The 19,724-nt window shown below is 37.4% G+C and overlaps 1 protein-coding gene across 1 annotated transcript in view; it reads left to right on the top strand.

Annotated features, from left to right (window-relative positions):
* The window catches only part of si:ch211-186j3.6 (neural-cadherin), a 410,843-nt gene that overhangs the window by 227,672 nt on the left and 163,447 nt on the right, over positions 1-19,724 (top strand). The window contains exons 17-23 of the mRNA XM_033991613.1: positions 6,833-6,953; positions 8,559-8,721; positions 9,925-10,593; positions 13,553-13,744; positions 16,086-16,529; positions 17,095-17,425; positions 18,312-18,405. Of these exons, the coding sequence (XP_033847504.1) occupies positions 6,833-6,953; positions 8,559-8,721; positions 9,925-10,593; positions 13,553-13,744; positions 16,086-16,529; positions 17,095-17,425; positions 18,312-18,405 (2,014 nt within the window). The remainder of the gene's footprint in view (positions 1-6,832; positions 6,954-8,558; positions 8,722-9,924; positions 10,594-13,552; positions 13,745-16,085; positions 16,530-17,094; positions 17,426-18,311; positions 18,406-19,724) is intronic.

Raw genomic sequence — 19,724 nt, 5'->3', positions numbered from 1 at the left:
ATAAGAAAAACTATTGTGTAAGATGCAGCAGCAGGTCTCCAACCTTAGAACCCACGATTAGAATCTGCAACAGCAAAACCAAAGTGATCATTTGGATGGACACAATCAGTGCACTGTAATTATTTAAGTAGCAAAATAAAATATCCAGTCTTTGCATGTATAAACCTGCTCATCCTGTGTTTTTTACCTCTACAGGCATGTTCTGAAATGTAGAGATTCTTATTTCTGATTAGCAGTTGATATTTCTTTCTTCTGCTAAGTGTTCATGGTCCTGGACATGTTGGAAACGTACGCTCCAAAAACAATCCTATTTTTTACACAAAACTAAATCTAATCTAACTAATCTATTTTAATTTTTTTTCTCCAAAACTGTCCAGTTCTAGCCATGATGGTGATAGGTCTACTATGCTTTGATTGTGGCTTGGATACGTCCAATCTTTGAGACTATTTTTAGAAACCATTTGACTAAAATTGGACTTGCAAATAAGGCCTCATTTCTTATATGACTTTAATTTCTCAGCTATTCATTACCTTTGGGAGGAAGTCACGCAGCGTGCATGCATTTACATTCATGATGATGTGAGAGATGCTCTGACAGATGAGCTGTCAGAAACTTTCCACAAAAGCCCAAATATGTTCCTCAAGAGCTTATCTCTATCAGCCCATCAACTAATGAATTAATCATGGTTTCATATGCTCTCCAACATGAAGCTGCATTCAGATCAATATAATATTAATGGAGAACCAAACATTATATTAGAGAGACGCACCAATCCAGCTTTTTCTGTTCCAATACAAACAGTCAATACTTTAGCTTAAAGTATCTGCCAATACTTCATATCAACCGATACTTGGGCAGAGACTCAAAATGTAATTTCTATCCTGAAACAGTATACAGTAAAAAAAAAAATCTAAATGTGTTTTGTAACTACAGAACAGCTTTGTGAAAATACAAGTTTAATATTTTGTTGTTTTGGGCCAACATTTGCCAGTAAATCGTTCTATTACACCAATTTATAAACCAAAGCCAGTATCGTGTTGGAGCATCCCTGCACCAGATGCTGTTTTCAAATACAAGTACAATCATATATTTATTCAATGCACAGTATGTCTCAACTTCTAGTGAGTTGAACATCAGTGATTTTTAAACATTAATTTTAGTTTATTTAGCTCAATGAGAAAAGTTTGCATTTTTGCAGTTGATTTAGAGAAAACAAGTGTTAATAGAATATTTTTACTAACTACAGTTACGCAGTTCTGTATGTAACTTGAGTAAAAACAAAACAAAACACAACAAACACAAACACACTTTTCCCAAACATAATTTAATAACCATGCCCTAACTGTTACAAGGGTTTTTCTTGGCTAATAAGCTGTAGTTGTACTAAAACAGCATTTTATCTCTTAACCTATTTTCCCTATATCTCTATGTACTTCATTTTGTGGGTATTTGGGGAGCAGTTTTATAATTGCATCTTAACAGACTGACAATGATTTGGTACTTCCTCTTTGAACAATACCTCTCTTTCCTCAGCTTCCTACATGTCCAAAACCACTCCGCTTTGAGCACAGTAAAACGTTTCTCCTCGTAGATTAAGATGTGCAGCACGGCTTTCGACACTTGCACCCACTGCAGTAAATCTTCTCATTATATTGCCCACAAATTGTCCATAAGGCAGCGGTGTGACACGTCGACTCAGAGGACAACCACTTTTTTCTTGGAAGAACCTGAAATAAACAAAGTGCCCCGCGGCGATACGGGAAAGAGATTCTATTTAGAAGAATAAGTATCCCATATTATCCCGCATTTATCATTGAGAGGAAGAGGAGCCCGCTGTGCAGCTCACTCTCACACACCGGACCGTGATGAATAACCCCAAGAACTACACGTACGCGGCGGATTACGAGCACAGACACACGTTAGCTTACTTATGCGAGCGCTGCTAGCCTGTATGAGCTGGGGCTAGCAAGGTTATTACCTCCAGCCTGGAAAAAATGGGGCTCGCTGTTTTAGATTAGTGGGGGAACAAGGAGTAGCTTTGCCAGAAAGTGATATTGAGATTATTTTTTGTACAGAATGTCCAGGATTATGAAAAAATAAATTGCACTGTTGCCATAGCAAAGAACAATTTAATACAAAAGTCACTGACACTTTTAAATCTTCAGTAGCTCCTATAATTCTTAAGTTATACTCACCAAATTTTAGCAGTAGGTAAAATGAACCTTCCGAGATTTGTGGCAATATATACGGTTATAACTGTTCACTTACACTTGAACTTATCACTACTTAAACTAGGGGAAGTAAAAATTACCAAATTTTTAAAAATATGTTTTTAAGTGTCCACCATTTTTGGTTTCACACTGAACAACCTGATCCAACACAGTTTGCAGAACATTTGAAAGCATTTCCGGGCTTATGACTCTTATTTGATCCTCGATATTACGTTTTAAGTAGTTTATTGTCTGAGGTTTAGTCACAAAACACCTTTACTTTAAGATCGCCCCACAGGAAGAAATCGGGACTAGTCAGGTCTGTGGAGATCACATACTGCCCCCTGTCTCTGAAAACGACGTATTATTCCTTTTAATGGCATTTACTCTTAAAATGTCAAGGGTAAAATGGCTGGGTTTCTGAATTTGACCCATGTGACTCAAAGTACCACTGTACAATGAGGGTTCTTTCCTTGGTGCTGTATTTGCTCAGATTAATGTTGGAAGAGTAATTCTAAATGGTCTGAAAAAATAAAATAAAAATATTTAGAAACAAAACAGTTATTTTGTGTTATTTTGTGATGACAGTGATTTTTTTTTTTTTTCAACTGTCAATGACTTTTAGAATAACATTTAACAAAATATTATATCTTTTCAATTGTAAAAAGGAAAGTACAGTAAGTGTTGCAAAAAGGAGCTAAATAAACCAATTTGAAAGTAAATTTGATTTGAAACTATGTAAATGGTAATGAAAATAAAGGAAAAACAAAAATGAAAGTGTTGATAGTTGAGTTTGGCCATACAACTATTAAAAAGCCCAATCTTGGCTGATCTCAGAAGGTTCTTGGATGGAAGACCAGCGGGAATACCAGGTGATGTAGTGTAGAAGCAGTCGCTCTAATGCAAACTATTGTTGTATCCTTCAGCAAGACACTTTTTTCATACTATAACGTGAATAGAGTGGCCTGATTGCAAAGACTGGCGTGTGGCCTCACTTCTGTCAGTCTATCCCAGGGCAGCTGTGGCTATGACAGTACCTCACCACCGCCAAATGAAGTAAATGAATAATGCACAGAATCATATTAATCATTATCATTTTAAATCCTGGTCGTTCCTTTGCTGTGATGAGCTGTTTACCATCATATTTCTACCAATCAGCGGCTGAAAAGGTACCGTTACGTGTTATTTCTTGACACATTTGGATACTTTGTTACCCTTGTTATCTCACTATCCATGAAAACAAAACATCTATCTACTCTAAACACTTGCATTATCATTTAGCACTTTTGTCACATAGTAAAGATCTTGTTAGCGTCACGTGACTCGCATTTACTTTCGTCAAATCAAGCAACATATTTAACAAACAAAGCCTGGTGTTGCTCTGCTCCTTTGTCCATACTCTCCAACACTGCCCCCAAGGAGAAGAAAAGGGTTTGGAAATTGGCCCAACTGGGAGCGCATTCATTTTCTCTGCATTTGGTTTGTTTGCTTTCATGGATGCATTGCTCCCTTTGCTCCCTCTTTTGTCCTTGGAGTCTCCGGGCCTGTCTAAATACTTAAGAGATTAAGTCCAGCGCTGAGGAGGGGATGGAGAAAAGAAGAAAAGTAAAGAATGAATGCAATTGCGGTACTGGTCCCCAATGACTTATTTAAGATGTAGGACGGCGGGCAGTGCGCAGCGGAGCGAACGAAACCGTCACCCTCACCGCGGTTAACGTATATTATGCAACTTTGTGTGATTATCTGACAAACATGCAATAATGCTGTTAATATAAATGATGATATAAAACACTGGAATCTAAAGGTATTTTGAGGATAGCGATGAAATCCGAAGATTAGGGCTGAACGATTTGAGAAAAATGTCTAAGCTATAGTGATTTCGATTAGATTTTAGTAATAGATTCTGTTCAAAGATGAGATTTTAAACAAGTCCAGAGTAATTGACGAAAAGACTCAAATATGAACTGACAAACTAATGCAGAAGAATCACATTTCAGAACATGTTTGTACACATCTAAAGCAGTTTTTATGTTGAATAAGCAGGAGATTTTGATGTTCGTGGATGAAATAATGGTACAAAAATTGCCAGTTGCATCCATTCAAATTGTGATTTTGGGGTTTTTTTTGCCATTAATCTTCCATCTCTGCTGAAAATATACATGGTTTTGTGAGTTTAATTAGTAACACAACTGCATATTAATGTTCTGTACTGATAATTTTGCATTTGCTTTCTGTCAAAATATGTTAAAACGCAGGTGTTTTGGTAAATTAGTATTTTTCTTCTCAAAATATATGATAAAAGCAGCGCGTTTAAGGGTACGTGCAGACAGCTGTGCACTGTCTTCATCTCATTTTATAACAATTTATCAGTGTTCTTTCCCGCAACAAAGTAAATGAGAACGTGTGATATGAGAAATCTTTTTTTGTTCATCAAGTAAAAAAAAACAAAAAAAAAAAAAACAGACTTATCCAATAGACCGCTCCGAACTAATTACAGATTTTTCCCATCAAAATAAAAGTTTCTTCGCTCTCTGCTGACAGCATGCGTTTCCAGTCAATGCTCTGGGTGCGTTTGATTTCAATTCCTGCAGAGAGTTTCCAACTGTTATTTTTGTAAGCAAACTACACTACACAACAAAACAGAACTCTTGGAAGCGTACAGGGTTTAGTCACATGGTTTCAGTCTGAGAGGCGCCATGTCAGTTTGCAAGAAGTAACAGACTGGAGGAATAATTTTAGACCTTGAGGGCGATGTGTGAAAAAGTTCATTAACAAGTTATAGATATAGTATAGTGTTTGGTATCGTCTCATTTAGGCGCCTATCTGTGCAAGTTATTCTCGTACGTTCTGTCTCAGTATGATATAAGTAAAACTCATTGGGTATTTACAGAAACTTCTTACTTCGACTAATACCAGAAGTCCTAACTACAAATTAAATGATGTTGTGTGTGTGCGTTTAATACTTTTGGCCTCCGCTTTTGTTGCAGTACAGCACATAATCCAAATGCTTCTTCTTTTTTATGTGCTCATTATCTCTGTTCAAGGATGTCAACATTATTCAATGAACTGATAATCCTAATTATTCATAGAGCTATTAGTAAGTATTTTTATTCGGTCATTACATTCAAAATCAAACTTCAGTTGGCCTTCATCTGAACTGGCCCAATTGATCATAATCAGTACTTTTTAAGGCAAATTTGAGTAATTCTACTAATATAACCTAAATAACATCACATTGCGTTGTCATACAGAACTAGTATTAATATTTTAAGCCTTATTTAAAGTTTGTCAAATGCACCGATCTGAATCATCCACTGTATTCACCACTCGTCTGTGACCCTCCATGTCGATTATTTTTCAAGATATGGCCCTTGGTGAAAAAAGTTTGGGCACCCCTGGTTTAGGCTGAAGTAAAAATGACTTATAATGCCTAACTCTATTTAATAAAAACGCACACGAATTCCAAGAAAAGCAGCATATCAGTTCTACAACAAATAAAGCAAAAGGTATACAAAAGATATACTACAAACCAGGGCAGTTCACATAAATCATTCCTGAGTCCTGTAATTTTCAAAAAGTAATGTTTCATACCTCTTTTTGAATGTTTCTATTATGTAGGAGCTTTTTAATTTATCACAAAGGTTGTTCCACACACTAACCCCTCGAACAGAAATGCAATGACGTTTTTTACTGGTTCTAATCTTACGTTTTTTAACCTGTTTGTCTAAGATGATATTGACTCTCTCTGTGTTCAAATAACATCTGTAAACAAGGAGGAAGCTTATGATTATATACTTTGTACTTTGTATCATTACGGCTGTGCTCAAATCAAAAAGATCAGACAATTTTACCAGTTTTAACTTAACAAAAATAGGATTTGTTGGTGCGGGATTGTCTGCTTGGTTAACTATTCTAACAACCTTCTTTTGGAATATTTTGGAATACAAAAATTGTTAGATTTATAGGTATTACCCCAAATTTCTACACAATAATTCAAATATGGTAGGAATAGACTATTGTGCAATAATTTAAGTGAAACCTGGCTCATTATAGCAGCAATTTTGGCTAACTAATAATTAATAATTGTGAGGCTTTTAGAGGAAATGATAAGTGAATTCATATACATTAATTTATTCTCCAAAAAAGAAAAACTGCTTAAGAAAAAGAGATGAAAAAAGTCATAGTCCAGCTTTAAATCCACTGCTGTTTGGTCATGGTGTGTAATCATTGTGATAGTCTGAAGGGATAGTGACTGAGAGCTTCAAAACTCGAAACTGAAACTAATTAAATGCATTTATGTGTTGTTTTTGGTTAATATAGCATTTTCACAACTATAAAAGGCAATATGGTGATCTGTATGTGTCATGTGTTAACAATGAATACCTCGCAATAACAATAATAGTGCAATAATCTTTAAATTAAGGTGTTTCCTGTTACAATAATTGACACAAAAAGTTGATATTGTGGGTCCTATCTCATACATCCGCATCCGTGCCAACAGAAGCGTCCCACTTCAGCATCTCTCCATCATACCCAGTCACCAGAGCAGATGTGGAGTCTATTTAAACCCCCTGTTATTGAACTCCTGCTGAACTTGGGTGTGCTCTCTCCTCTCTGGCAGGTGGGAATGCCAAACTGCGCTACCAGATCACATCAGGGAACACAGGAGGCGTTTTTGATGTGGAACCGGAGGTGGGCACCATCTTCATCGCTCAGCCCCTGGACTACGAACAGAACAAAAGGTGAGACTCTATTCCCAAGACACATCTGGCAAGCGCTAACTTTCTCACTTCCCGTCTGCAGGCAGTCTGTGAGCGCAGAGTTGTGCATGAACATGTCTGTGCCTCGCTGAATTGTCATTTAAGAAAGGGATTATTTTTTTACTTTGTTTGTGTGTTTTATGGTGCAATTCTAGGCAACTAGTAACTGGGATTATTACCACCTCCAGTGCCTTGGAACACTGCTCAAACTGGTAACTTCTCTTTATGAACTTGAGGAAGATTGAGGGGCTGCCACTTCACATATGAGATAAATTGTGACATATTACAACAATGATAATCGCCACAAAAAAAGTAGATCTGGGTGGTTAACCATTACAAAAACTTGTCTATTTTTACAGGTTAAATCTATATTCTGTTATTTAACCCTTAAAGACATTTGTAAAGCCTATAGTTTGACATTAGCCATATTGTTTACATACAAGTTAATTCAGCTGCTCTGAGGTCAGAACATTTATTTTTTTTTCTGTCTTTCTTTATTTTATTTTATTTTAGTTTTTATTTTAGTTTTTGTTTTATTATTTTATTTTAATTTAATTTATTTTAATTTAGTTGTATTTTATTTATTTATTTAATTATTTATGTATTTAATTATTTATTTATCTAGTTATTTATTTATCTAGTTATTTATTTATTTAGTTATGTATTTATTTATTTATGTTGTTTGTTATTTATTTATTTGTTAGGGATCATGTACAAATTCATTAATCTAACAAAAGAAGAGATGATTTGTACCAGATTTTAGCTACTGCTACTTTCCATGTGTCCACACCCTGGGCAGGTGAACAAACATTAAAAATACACGTTCCATTACAGTTAAATTATACGACTATAAGTACGTCTGTAGAACTGAGACGCAAAACACTATGAGTATCTTGAAAGACACCACAGAAATCCTAGATATAAACACCACTATAATCCTACTGCACCACTACTACTGAAATAAGAGACTTTTTCTGTTACACTTTTAAAGATGCAAGAAAAATAGGTTGTACACATGGGTTGTTTTCTAGATTAAATGTCAGTTTGAATTCACTTCATTGATAAAAGCAGCATTTCTTTTCATCTTCTTTTCCTTTAACAACCCCCTTCACGCTAAGAAATATGTTGTGGCATTTAGCTCGTATTACAACTATTTCATTGGTCTCTTTTGTATATCTCAGTTTGACTTAAGGCACACTTTGTTGTCCCGGTAATGAAATGCATCTGTTGCATCTGACCCATTCGTCAAATCTGCTGGGGCGACCTGTCAGGATCAAGGAGCTGGGGACCCATCCTCAGATCTTGAGCTAGTCTTGGTCAGGACTATTTTACCTGGAGGATTTTATTTATCATGTTTTGGGGATTTTCTTGTCACTAGTTTTGTGATCAGAACACAGCATTTCTTTACCACTTCGTCAGTATTTAACTAATCTAGTGTATGAATTAAAACATATTTCGCTATATGTTGTTTTGACATTTACCTATTTCCTCTTAGCTGATGTTTGATTTCAGTTTTCCGAAAGATGTTGGGTTTGCGGTATCAACCAAATCTGCGCTAATGATGCTCTTTATTCCTCACATGTGCAGGTACAAGCTTCATCTTCTGGCTTCAGATGGCAAATGGGAGGACTACACCAGTGTGGCAGTAAATGTGGTGAACAAGAACGACGAAGCTCCCGTGTTTACCGTTAATGAGTACTATGGTAGCGTCACCGAGGAGCTGGATGGGTCTCCTGTCTTTGTCTTACAGGTAAAAACATGTAATTAGACTGCTACACGCAAACTACAAAGCATTCAAAGTGCATGGCTTTTCCGGGAGTGAAGTACATATGTGCCAGATCAGCAACATGGGGAACATATGTGGAAGATATAAACAAATGCTGTATATATTTGATCCATATACATGTGAGAATGAGTTAGGTGAAATACATGCAAAAATACAGACTATTTTATACAGAGAAATGTCATGTTGGAGATACATTACAGTAATAAAGGATATATTTACATTAGTAGGTAGGCTGAGACTGACAGGTGCAGAAAGTAAAGCTAATAAAAGAGACATAAGAAAACAGAGATATGATTGAATTGATGCACACTTAATAAGTATTTTATATTGAATTTTTTTGTCTGTTAAGTAATTAAAAGTAACTATTTTCAGTACCTTAAAATGTATTGAAAGACAACCAAACATTAGAGGTGCTCTCCCTTTTTTTTTTACTATTGCCATGTCTGTTTTGTTATACGTTACATTATTTCATGAATGTGTGTCCATTGATCCATTTTCTTCCGCTTATCCGGGGCCGGGTCGCGGTGGCAGTAGTCTAAGCAGGGACTCCCAGACTTCCCTCACCCCAGACACGTCCTCCAGCTCCTCCGGTGGGACGCCCCTCCAGCGTGTCCTGGGTCTAATAAGATTATAATTAAGCTACTATGCATCATACAACACACTGTTATTTAGAACTGAATTGAACGTTACTATTGAAAAGTTGAAAAGTCACTACGACTTTAACTCAGTAAGTTTTAACAAAGATGATTTAAATTTCTGAAATAATAAATCTATATGATGACATTTAGATTGAAATGGTTGTGGCAACTGTTTTGTTTGTCAAAATAATTGCTTAGATTGGATTTCTAAATGAGTTCAGGCTGAGGTGCACAAAATGAGTTTTTTATAGAACAAGCAGAAAACATGTTTTTTTATAGGAACCAAAGTTCATTTTCAATCTACATCAACCTCAATTACCACTCTAAATTGGAACATCTTTATCCTGTCTGGGCCGTAATTGTTTCTGATGTGCCGTGAATGAGTGAGACATGAGAGGTTGAGGAGGCTTGGATGTGAGCCAGTGCCAAGTACCTTTGAGTCTGTCCGTGCTGAAATGAAGTCGAGGGATGCCCTTTATGTGCTGTCATTTTAATAATTTAACACTGAAAAAAATCCGTCTTTTCGCAGGTAACCGCTTCTGACCCAGACAAGGATGCCGACCAGGAGGCTCTGCGCTACTCTCTCCACGGTCAGGGCGCAGACAGTGAATTCATAATTGACGAGGTGACAGGAAAAATCTACGCCCAACGAACTCTGAACCGTGAGGACAGGGCCGTTTGGCGTTTTGTCGTATTGGCCACGGATGAAAGCGGCGAGGGGCTTACCGGGTTCACCGACGTCATCATCAACGTGTGGGACATCAACGACAACGCCCCCATCTTCACCTGCGCTCCCAGTTGCCATGGTGACGTAGCAGAGAACTCCCCGCCCGGGACGCTAGTGATGGAAATGACTGCGACGGACTTGGACGATGCGGCAGTGGGGCAGAACGCCGTGCTCTCGTACAGGATTGTGGGAAGTTTAGATGCGACGAATATGGAAGTAGGAGGGCTGCCAACTTTCTCAGATATGTTTAGTATAAATCCGACAACTGGGACTATCACGGTGGCGATGAATGGGTTGGATAGGGAGCAGGTGGAGTCCTATTTGCTGGTGGTGGAAGCCCGGGATGGAGGGGGGATGACGGGAACGGGAACAGCCAGCATTCAGATCAAAGATGTGAACGATCACGCGCCGAGGTTTACAGATCACACCTGTATGGCCAAAGTGTCGGAAAACGCAGAGCCAAATTCTGAGGTGAGTTATTTGCAGTGACATCACGCTGCAGGGACCGCATGTATGTCTATGGAAGAATGTTCAGCAGTTACCATGGTGATATTATGCAGATAGTAGCAAACACGGCCTATTAGGTTTTTAGATTGTCTGTAAACAAGAAAAAAGCTCACCTGCTGTAGTTCTAGCTAAGTCAGTTCTTTGTGGTCAGATAGTGCTAAAACAAAACTCAGATTAGTCTAACTTGAGTAACAGAGCTTCTGACAGCTCAGTGCCTCGGTTAGCATCATGTCCCCAGGGAATGTTGATGGCATCAGTGGCATAATATCAATACTGTATGATAGAATGAGTATGGGAAATTGTATCAGGTATTGCCTAATAAATCCACCAGCATTTTTTTTTTTTTTATCACTAAGATGGGGCCACATTAGATCATTCTTCTGCTACAGGGCTTGTTTCTGTTTTAAATGACTAAGCTATGTCTTACACAGCAGCTGGCAGCTCTAAAACACATTTGGCAAGGCTACTGTATTTGACAAGTACATTCAAACTAAGCACCAACCAGACTACTCTCTTTGTGGAATACAGTGACCTCTATGTTCAGGTCAAGACTTTGGTTGCTTCAAGTTGTACAGTCAATTTCAGAGCTAATTGTTTTTTTATTATTATTATTGAATTCAGTGAACATCCTGAAAAGCTCTTGTATCATTATCTCATTCTCCACTTTAGGCTTTATACTGTGATGCAAGTGGTTGTAGCTATGGTTTAACAGGAAATTGTCACAAGGCAAGTTTAGATAAAATAGAATAGGCTTCTTCCATTGGTTAGTTATGGAACACATATCATGCATCATTATCTAAGTTAAAATAATACTTGGAAAATTTACTTTACGAACTTCGCCTCCATTTGAAATGAGGCATTTAAGCGTTGGAGCTCCCTCTGCTGTCAGCAATGTGAATGAATAATTACAAAGTATTTTCCCATGAATGCTGTGCTAATAGAGCCGTGCGTTTGTTGTGAACACAGTTTGACCAAAGAATGAATCTGGTGATGGTTTATGGATTAATAAAAACAGTAGAAGTTTAAGTGTAATGCAAATAAGTGGTCAAAATGCAAAAGCATTTTTGAGTGCTCGGAGAAAACAACTCTATATTATTTAAAGGCATATTACAATTCATAACAATGATTAGTTTAAGAAATATTTGACTATGCAGTACAAATACTCTACATTCATATGTGAAGCCATCTACATGTTTAAATCTTGTACCTATAACTTCCCAACTCCAAATATTTTCAATTATCCACGAAACAAACAGTATGCTCTGAAACCTGGTACAATAGCTGTTCACTGACATCCGGCGAAAACTCAAAACGACAAAGAATCTGAAAATTTGCCGCGGACAGAGAAGGCAGTCCTGCTAGGACATTTCCATTTTCTGGCCATGGGAGACTTTTGCAACTTTGAAGAGTACAATGTGCCTTCAACAAAAGCAATATGTATTTTGTTCACTGTGGGGAAATCAGTGTGGTCTCCGACTCTGCGCCAACTCTATTAGGACGTGGTTCTTAGAATGAACATAGACATAGGGCGCCGTTGATTGTTTGTCAGACTCACTTTGTACACCTGCATCTTCCTGTCTTACACCAGTTCTTTGAAAGCAGCAGTGGCAGACAGCATATATAAAACAGCACTCAGCAGTGAATAACGTCACTAAGTTGTCAACAAACCATTTGCCAGGGAAGCTGTGAAATATTTATAGAGCTACTGTACCGCCATTCTCAGCTGATGCCTGAAGACACGCTTATAGGTTAAAGTTGATAGCACATTAGCAGTAAAGGCTTAATTATCTGTGTATCTGTCGGCATAAGCTAACAGAATCAACCCTTTATAAAATTAGACTCTAATTAAATGGAGATAATTATGCGTTTACTTTGAATGCCTTTGCAGTTGCAGATCTAGGCCTATTACGAAACAGATTCACTTTAACTAAGATGTAATGCAATGCAATGTAAATGGAGCGATGGTTGTGAATTCAATTTGATACATCACCCACTGTTTAAAGACATAATGGATATGATGTACGTAATTATTCTAACGTTATTCTAACGTATTCTAATGTCAACTCTACAATGGACTGGATATTGTTCCATGTACTCCTCCTAATGCAACGATCCAGCTTTTTTAGTTCTGAAATCAATACTTTGGTAGTATTTGCCAATACTAGATATAAAACAATACCAGAAGGACTGAACATATGGTATCCAAAGTTGCTTTTACAAGGAAATAGAAAACAAATACATACAATGACAGATTGATGATACCCTCACTATGTAATTTTTTTTGTGTGTTTTTGTTTTTAATATACCTTAACAGAATATTTTGGACAACCTTTTCTCATGTAGTGTTTTTTTCTTGATTTTCATGACTATTTACATTCACTGAAGAGGTCAAAACTATGAATGAACACATATGGAATGTAGCAAACAAAAACGTTTTTTGTTATATTTTAGATTCCTCAAAATGGGCACTCTTTGATTACTGCTGTGCACCATTAGTATTCCAGTAATGAACCCTGGCATGGCACACCTGTGAAGTGAAAACATTTCATACAGCTATATATAACATATGACTCATGTATTTGATGCCTTCAGTGTGTGGCTACAATGCAATGGTAGTGAATAACATAAAGACAAAAGACACTGAATGAGAAGCTGTGTCCAAACTTTTGACTGGTTCTGTATATTTTGTTTTTTCAGTGGTTGCTAGCACCATTTGCTTTTATAGCTTCATTTCCAACCACAGTCTGCGCTCGACTATGCCCTGGTGACTGGAACTATAAAACTTTTATTCCATAAAGATAAAGAGCACGGATTCAACTTCAGAAAAACATGACATCAAACCATAGTTTAGACCTCCCTTGGCTTTGCCGGCAGCCATGTTATTGTTTTATACCTTCTATGTGTGCGTGTTGTGTTCCAAAAGGTGCTGGAGCTTGCAGCCGAGGACAGAGACACTGGGGAGAATGCTCAGTTGACCTTCAGTGTGGTGGCTGGAGACCAGGAGCAGAAGTTCTACATGATCAGTCACAAGCAGGAGAAGAGGGGCACGCTGAGGATCAAGAAAAGACTGGACTATGAACGTCACAATGAGCAGCGCTTTAACCTCACTCTGAAGGTACAACATAAAGTACAACCTAACCATCTTCTCACGCCACATCCCCACATTTCTGCTATTTAAAACCTTGTTGTTCCTCCGTCTGTTTTTTGCTAAATTAACATGGCAAGCCAGGTCATGATTTTTATTTCATTTTATTTTAAATAAATAAGTAGGAGAGGCTTTCAACTGCACTGGGTCAGAAATAACCAGGTGAGACATGTGTTTGGATGTGTACTTTTAGATAAAATACAAACTACTGTTTATGTTTAAAGAGAAAGTGAAAACTACAGGTGCTTGAATGTGCACTGCGAAAAGCTAATTACTTGTTATGTATGATAGCTGTTTTTATTAACAACTGTAGCTACAAAGTCCATACCTATTTTTAGCATTGTTTTTTGCATGTAGACTGGGACAAGAATGCTCTGGTCTCTGGAGAAGCAAGACAAAAGCACACAATATTATGTAATGAATCGGCTCAGCACTTGCACAACTCACAAGTTACTGTAAAAATTAACCATCGTCTATAAACGGCAAAGTGAAATCTGATTGACTTGCCATGTGTGCATGTTCTATATACTGTCCTATTAACTTTAATGCAGGAAGATGAGATAAAGTACAATCAATTTACATCTTATCTTGAAGCTTTTTATTAGGAAAAGCATCAACATTTCCAACAGAATAACCAACATTTGACTTTGCATCTTGTAAAATGCTCATTAAAGGGTCTGTAACTGACTTTTTCCTTGTATTTGAGCAAAGTTTGTCTTTCCTGAGTACAGATATAATGTAAAAGCAGCTCTTGAGGTCAAAATAAATTGCATATGTACTAATGCGTCTAATAATGTTAATGTTAGGAAGTGCACTGGTTGCATGATAATTGTTGTTAGCATCACAGAATCTGAAGTTGAGGAAAAACACTTATAAACTCATCGTGGTGAATAATTAGAATGCTCGAAATGCATAAAGTAAGTGAGGAAAAAGTTTGTACCACGGCAAATCATTTAAAATAAACCAGTTCTGTTTTCCATGTTTTTTAAGACTGTAAAAATCAGGTAAAAGCTACTGTATCTAGAATTCTCTTAACACAATAAATAGAGTTGTTAGTCTTCTCCTCACATGCCCTGTGTACCCAAACCCGCGTCAGCCCGTCTGTCAAAAACCCAGACAATGACTTTCAGTGATCCCTGTCAAAGCCAAGTGCTATATTTTTAGACCCGGTGGGAAAAGCACTAAAGACAACTTTTCATTTTGCCAGGCTAAAAAATAGAGGTATTTCAGAGATAGCTCCAAACTGTATAAAATGCTGTATGATTTGATATAACTGCAGTGCATTTAGGTACACCAGCTCAAATGGGCCCTTACTACTGCTGCTGGATAAAAGACACTGCAAAATACAAGTAAACATTCAGCCTCAGGTTGTTTATCTGCCTTATAGCGACTGTTACTTTTCAGTACACAGCGCTCTGAGCAATCTGTCAAGATGGAAATATAGAATAAGTATGTAGAGAATGCAGCTCATAATTTGGCATTAAAACTACACGATAAATAACCACAATTTCTATGTATTGAAAATAGACTTTTTTGTATGACATTCAGTGATTTACAGGCACTATTTTTTTCTTTTATGTATTATTATTTTGAGATTCTAGACTATACTTGTCCAGTGTGAGACTTAACTTTTTTATATATATATATTATTATTATTATTATTTTGATATTCTAGACTATGCTTATCCAGTGTGAGACCTAACTTTTATTATTATTAGTAGTAGTAGTATTTTGAGATTCTAGACTATACTTATCCAGTGTGAGACCTAACTTTTTTTTTTTTTAAATAAAAGAAACAGTCATTGAATCTCCAGTTACCTTTTATTTAAGTACTCAAAAAGCCAACAAAAATGTAATTATTAAACAAGAATGTATCAGTGGTTCATAAACTATGATACATGTAACAATGATTAACAACACAAGCTTGTTCTGGTAGTACTTGGACTTACTTTTGGGTCTGTAAACCCATTGTAGATATGGCTAAATACTATCTTCGGTGGTACTTGCTGTGAAAAGTTTGCAAACAACTGATGTAGACTCTTGGATCCAAAAAAAAACCCCAAAAAACACACAAAAAAAACACAAAAAACAGCAGTATGGTAAATAAAAAAGTAACTCGTGAGGAAATTACTTTAATAAATATGCAGACTTAGCATTCCTACAATACTGCAAGCCTCCTCACGATATTGCAGTAAATACTATAAAGTTTTACTATATACAATACTCCTGTAGCATGACACTTGGATGATGATTTTAAACATAGCTGACAGATTCAGTTCTATTTCGCTCACACTTTTCTTTACTGTCCCAGGTTGAAGACTTGGACTTCTCCAGCCTGCTGCACTGCGTCGTAGAGGTGGAGGACTACAATGACCACTCTCCCGTCTTCATCCCGCACTTCCTGTCCCTGGCCCCGCTGCCTGAGGACATTTCCGTGGGGACCAGCGTTGCACGCATGGTGGCCAGCGACTCCGACTCTGGCCTGAACCGTGACATTACTTACAGCCTGCTGGAGGAGTCTGACCCAGATGGATTATTCACCATTGACCAATCAGGGCTGCTCTCCGTGGCCCAGCCTTTGGACCGGGAGAAAACGGCGCAGCATCAGTTGGTTGTCATAGCGACTGATCACGGTACCCCGTCACTCACTGGAAGCGCCACGGTCCAGCTTCCCCTGTTGGACGTCAATGACAACGGACCAGAATTTGAGGCGGTGTATTCTCCAGTAGTGTTTGAGAATGTTGCTGGACCACAGGTATGTTCAAATGTACTTGTTTAACACATTTTACGTATTTAGGCATTGATATTTTGACTCTACTGCTCTAATTGTCAGCACAATATAAGGTTTAATTCATTGCCAAAACTGTTCAATCCAAGCCATTATTTTTCATGACACTTTTTTAAAACAAAGTCTCCAAATTTCTGCACATGGTGAAACTAAATTTCTAAAAACACAATTCATTAGTTAACACAAAAAAGGGGAAACTATTACTTTTGGCCGTTTTCCACATAATTTGTAGTGAGATGAACAGATGCATAAATAATGGCGCATACAGACTCTATTAACAACAGCTGTGGGTTTTGTTACAGTCATATTTTATCACGTCAAAGATTTCAGAGCTGATCCTACTGAAAATACACTCAGGATTGTCTCTCTACTAAGAATAGGAACTCTAGAGACTAAAAACAACAAAATAAAAATAGTGTAATAGCACCAACTCCATGGAAGTTATAACTTTGCAGAGTTACTGACCGTGTTGGAGTTGGTCATGCAGTTTTTGCCGTCTTCCACAGCTCTGATGCTCTTCTTTTCTGTTTAGGTAGTAAGGTTGAACCAAACTTCAACTCTCATTCGCGCAGTGGACCAAGACTCCCTGGAGAACGGGCCACCATTTCACTTCACAGTCCCGGCTGAATATCGCCATAGCAACGATTTCTACCTCCAGGACAACCTAAATGGCACCGCGACCCTGACAGCATTGAGGACTTTTGACCGTGAGCGGCAAAAAGAGTTTCTCATTCCCATTATCATGAGCGACAGCGGGCGGCCTGCCAAAACCGTGACAAGCACCCTGACGGTGACCATCGGTGACCAGAATGACCACGCACATGTGGCCGGAGAGAAGAAAATTTTCATCAACAGTCACAGAGGTGAGAAGGCCGACTCTGGGACACAGTGTCCAAACACGCGCCTACACGCTGTCCTTTCCATTTAGGCTTCAAAGAGGAGTTTCAGAACTGAAAAATGTAACACAAAATACCTTTGGGTATTTTGAGAAACTTTGATCAGGAGTGTATCTTAATCTTAGGGTTTTTTTTTTTAGTTTTCTTGAACAAAACTGAAAAACTCAATAACAAATACAGTGTAATAAGCAATCTAAAAAAAAAAATCTAAAAAAGTTAAATGTTTAGCGCTTATTCAGTATTGTTCCTGTTATAAAAGAGGCTCACCATAAATTAATTACTAATACAATTCTATAAATAGTGCATGTGTGTACTTAACCTAACCAACATTATACAGCTCTAACAAACTGCTATAGAAAATACAAGGGGAAATAAAATATTAGGGGAATGAGAACACTGTTTTACTTTCTGCTCTAACTGAGCAGAGCAGGTTAAAATTCAGCGTGTCAAGGTCAGCTTTTATATTTTTCAAGGACACTTTCAGTTAAATTCTTGCACAGTTCAGACTGGGGTGGATTGAGATGGGAGAGCGACGGCAATAACAGTCTTTCTACATGATTATAATCATTGTGCATCCAAACCGCATCCTTGTAATGCATTTTCTTCTATTTGTGGGAGCGAACTCAAATGTCACTCTTGCACATTTTTGATAAAAGGATAGCAAATCAGCATTCTTCCACAGATGTACTGCATTTTAAATTCATCTATATGGTACGACACATGCAGCACATACAAAAATACAGCAATGTGAATGAAAAAAATGAACATCCATCTCATGTGGTTTCCTAGGTGACTATTAAAGTTATAAAGTTAGTAAATTAAAATGCTGAAAAGACTTTTTTTCTATCTTCAGGTCGTATGCCAACCACAGTCCTGGGAAAAGTCTACTCTCCCGACCCTGACGACTGGGATAACAAGACATATGTATTTGAAGGACATGTGCCAAAGTAAGTCAAACTAAACTCTTCATTTCTATGAGTAAGTAGAAGTTGTTTATGTTTCTTACAGGATTAGCAATAATATTTTTTTCAAAAAGATGTTTCATAAGCTCTTCTAGAAGGTTAAAAAAATGTATGCTGATTTGTGTTTTTTTATGTTTGTGTGGGTAGTACTTTCTTGGACCAATTATGGAAAGGTCATAAAAACAATTTCATCTTTTAGCTTATATAAACAATTTTCTTGTTAACAGGAGAGAAATAACTATTAAAAAAATATGGTTTAAAGAAAACTTGTAAATACCGATTCATACAGACAGGTAGAGTCAAGGAGAAGAGTATGATAGAAGAGGAAGGAGAGTCTGAGGTGGCTCCAGGTTCTAATATCTTGGGTATTCTGTTGACCGGGTTCTCACCAGATTGATCTGTGTGGGCCTCTGAATAGAGTTCTACATATCAATCTGGGATGGCTCCTGCTGTGATCCAGTGGTCAGAATGTTCAAACAGATACTTCATGTTGATTGGTCAAAGAATCACGACAGGAACGAGCTGAAAAATCAAACTTTAGTTAAATCCAGTTGAGAGAAAAGCGCATGCGTCTCACCTGTTCACAAATGCACAAAGCACTTCCCTCTGCATGTTTTTCCTAAAGAAAATAGTGAGTATTTTCTAAAATAGGCTAAAGTACATCATCGGTGTCGCCCTGTTTGTTTTGGTTTGTTTTGGTACTGGTTTCCGCAATAATTCCTCTTGCTAGTAAATCATCCTACCTAAACTATTGTAACTTAATTCTGACCATTAATATTGCGATTTTGATTCTATTGTGATTAATCTTACAGCTCTGGTAATTGGTTTAGATACAAAAATGTTTAGATTTAGGTTTAGATGTCGCAACCATGAGTTTGAACATTTTTAATCCCTTTTGAGTTGCTTTTTTTTTGTTTTGCTTTGCTTTATTTATCTCATATCATAATTGTGGTTTGCGTTTTCAACATTCTAATCAACAGCTGCTTTTTCACAATTAAAAACATTGATACGCGAAAAAAAAGGTACGGAAACAGGAGGGGCAGTAACAAAAGCCTTAGATAGTTCAAATATTGTGAAACGCCATCCGTCAAATCCTCCTATCATAAAGGCTGCTCTGCCCCAGCCTGCTGCATTCTGGTCTGGCACGGCTCAGTGTGGAGGATTTGCTGCTGTGATTGATTGAGGCATTATAATGTAAAGCAACAATACCCCTGAGTGAAATAGATCTTTGTGAGGAGGAGGCAGGCCAGATGTCTTGTACTGTGATCGCCTCTCAGGACTTGTCAAGCAGTCTGCTAATGAAT

Source organism: Periophthalmus magnuspinnatus, chromosome 3 (genome assembly GCF_009829125.3).
Source record: "Periophthalmus magnuspinnatus isolate fPerMag1 chromosome 3, fPerMag1.2.pri, whole genome shotgun sequence".
Classification (NCBI taxonomy): domain Eukaryota; kingdom Metazoa; phylum Chordata; class Actinopteri; order Gobiiformes; family Gobiidae; genus Periophthalmus; species Periophthalmus magnuspinnatus.
Note: the sequence above shows the minus strand (reverse complement) of the source record. Positions and strands in the feature narration are given on the sequence as shown.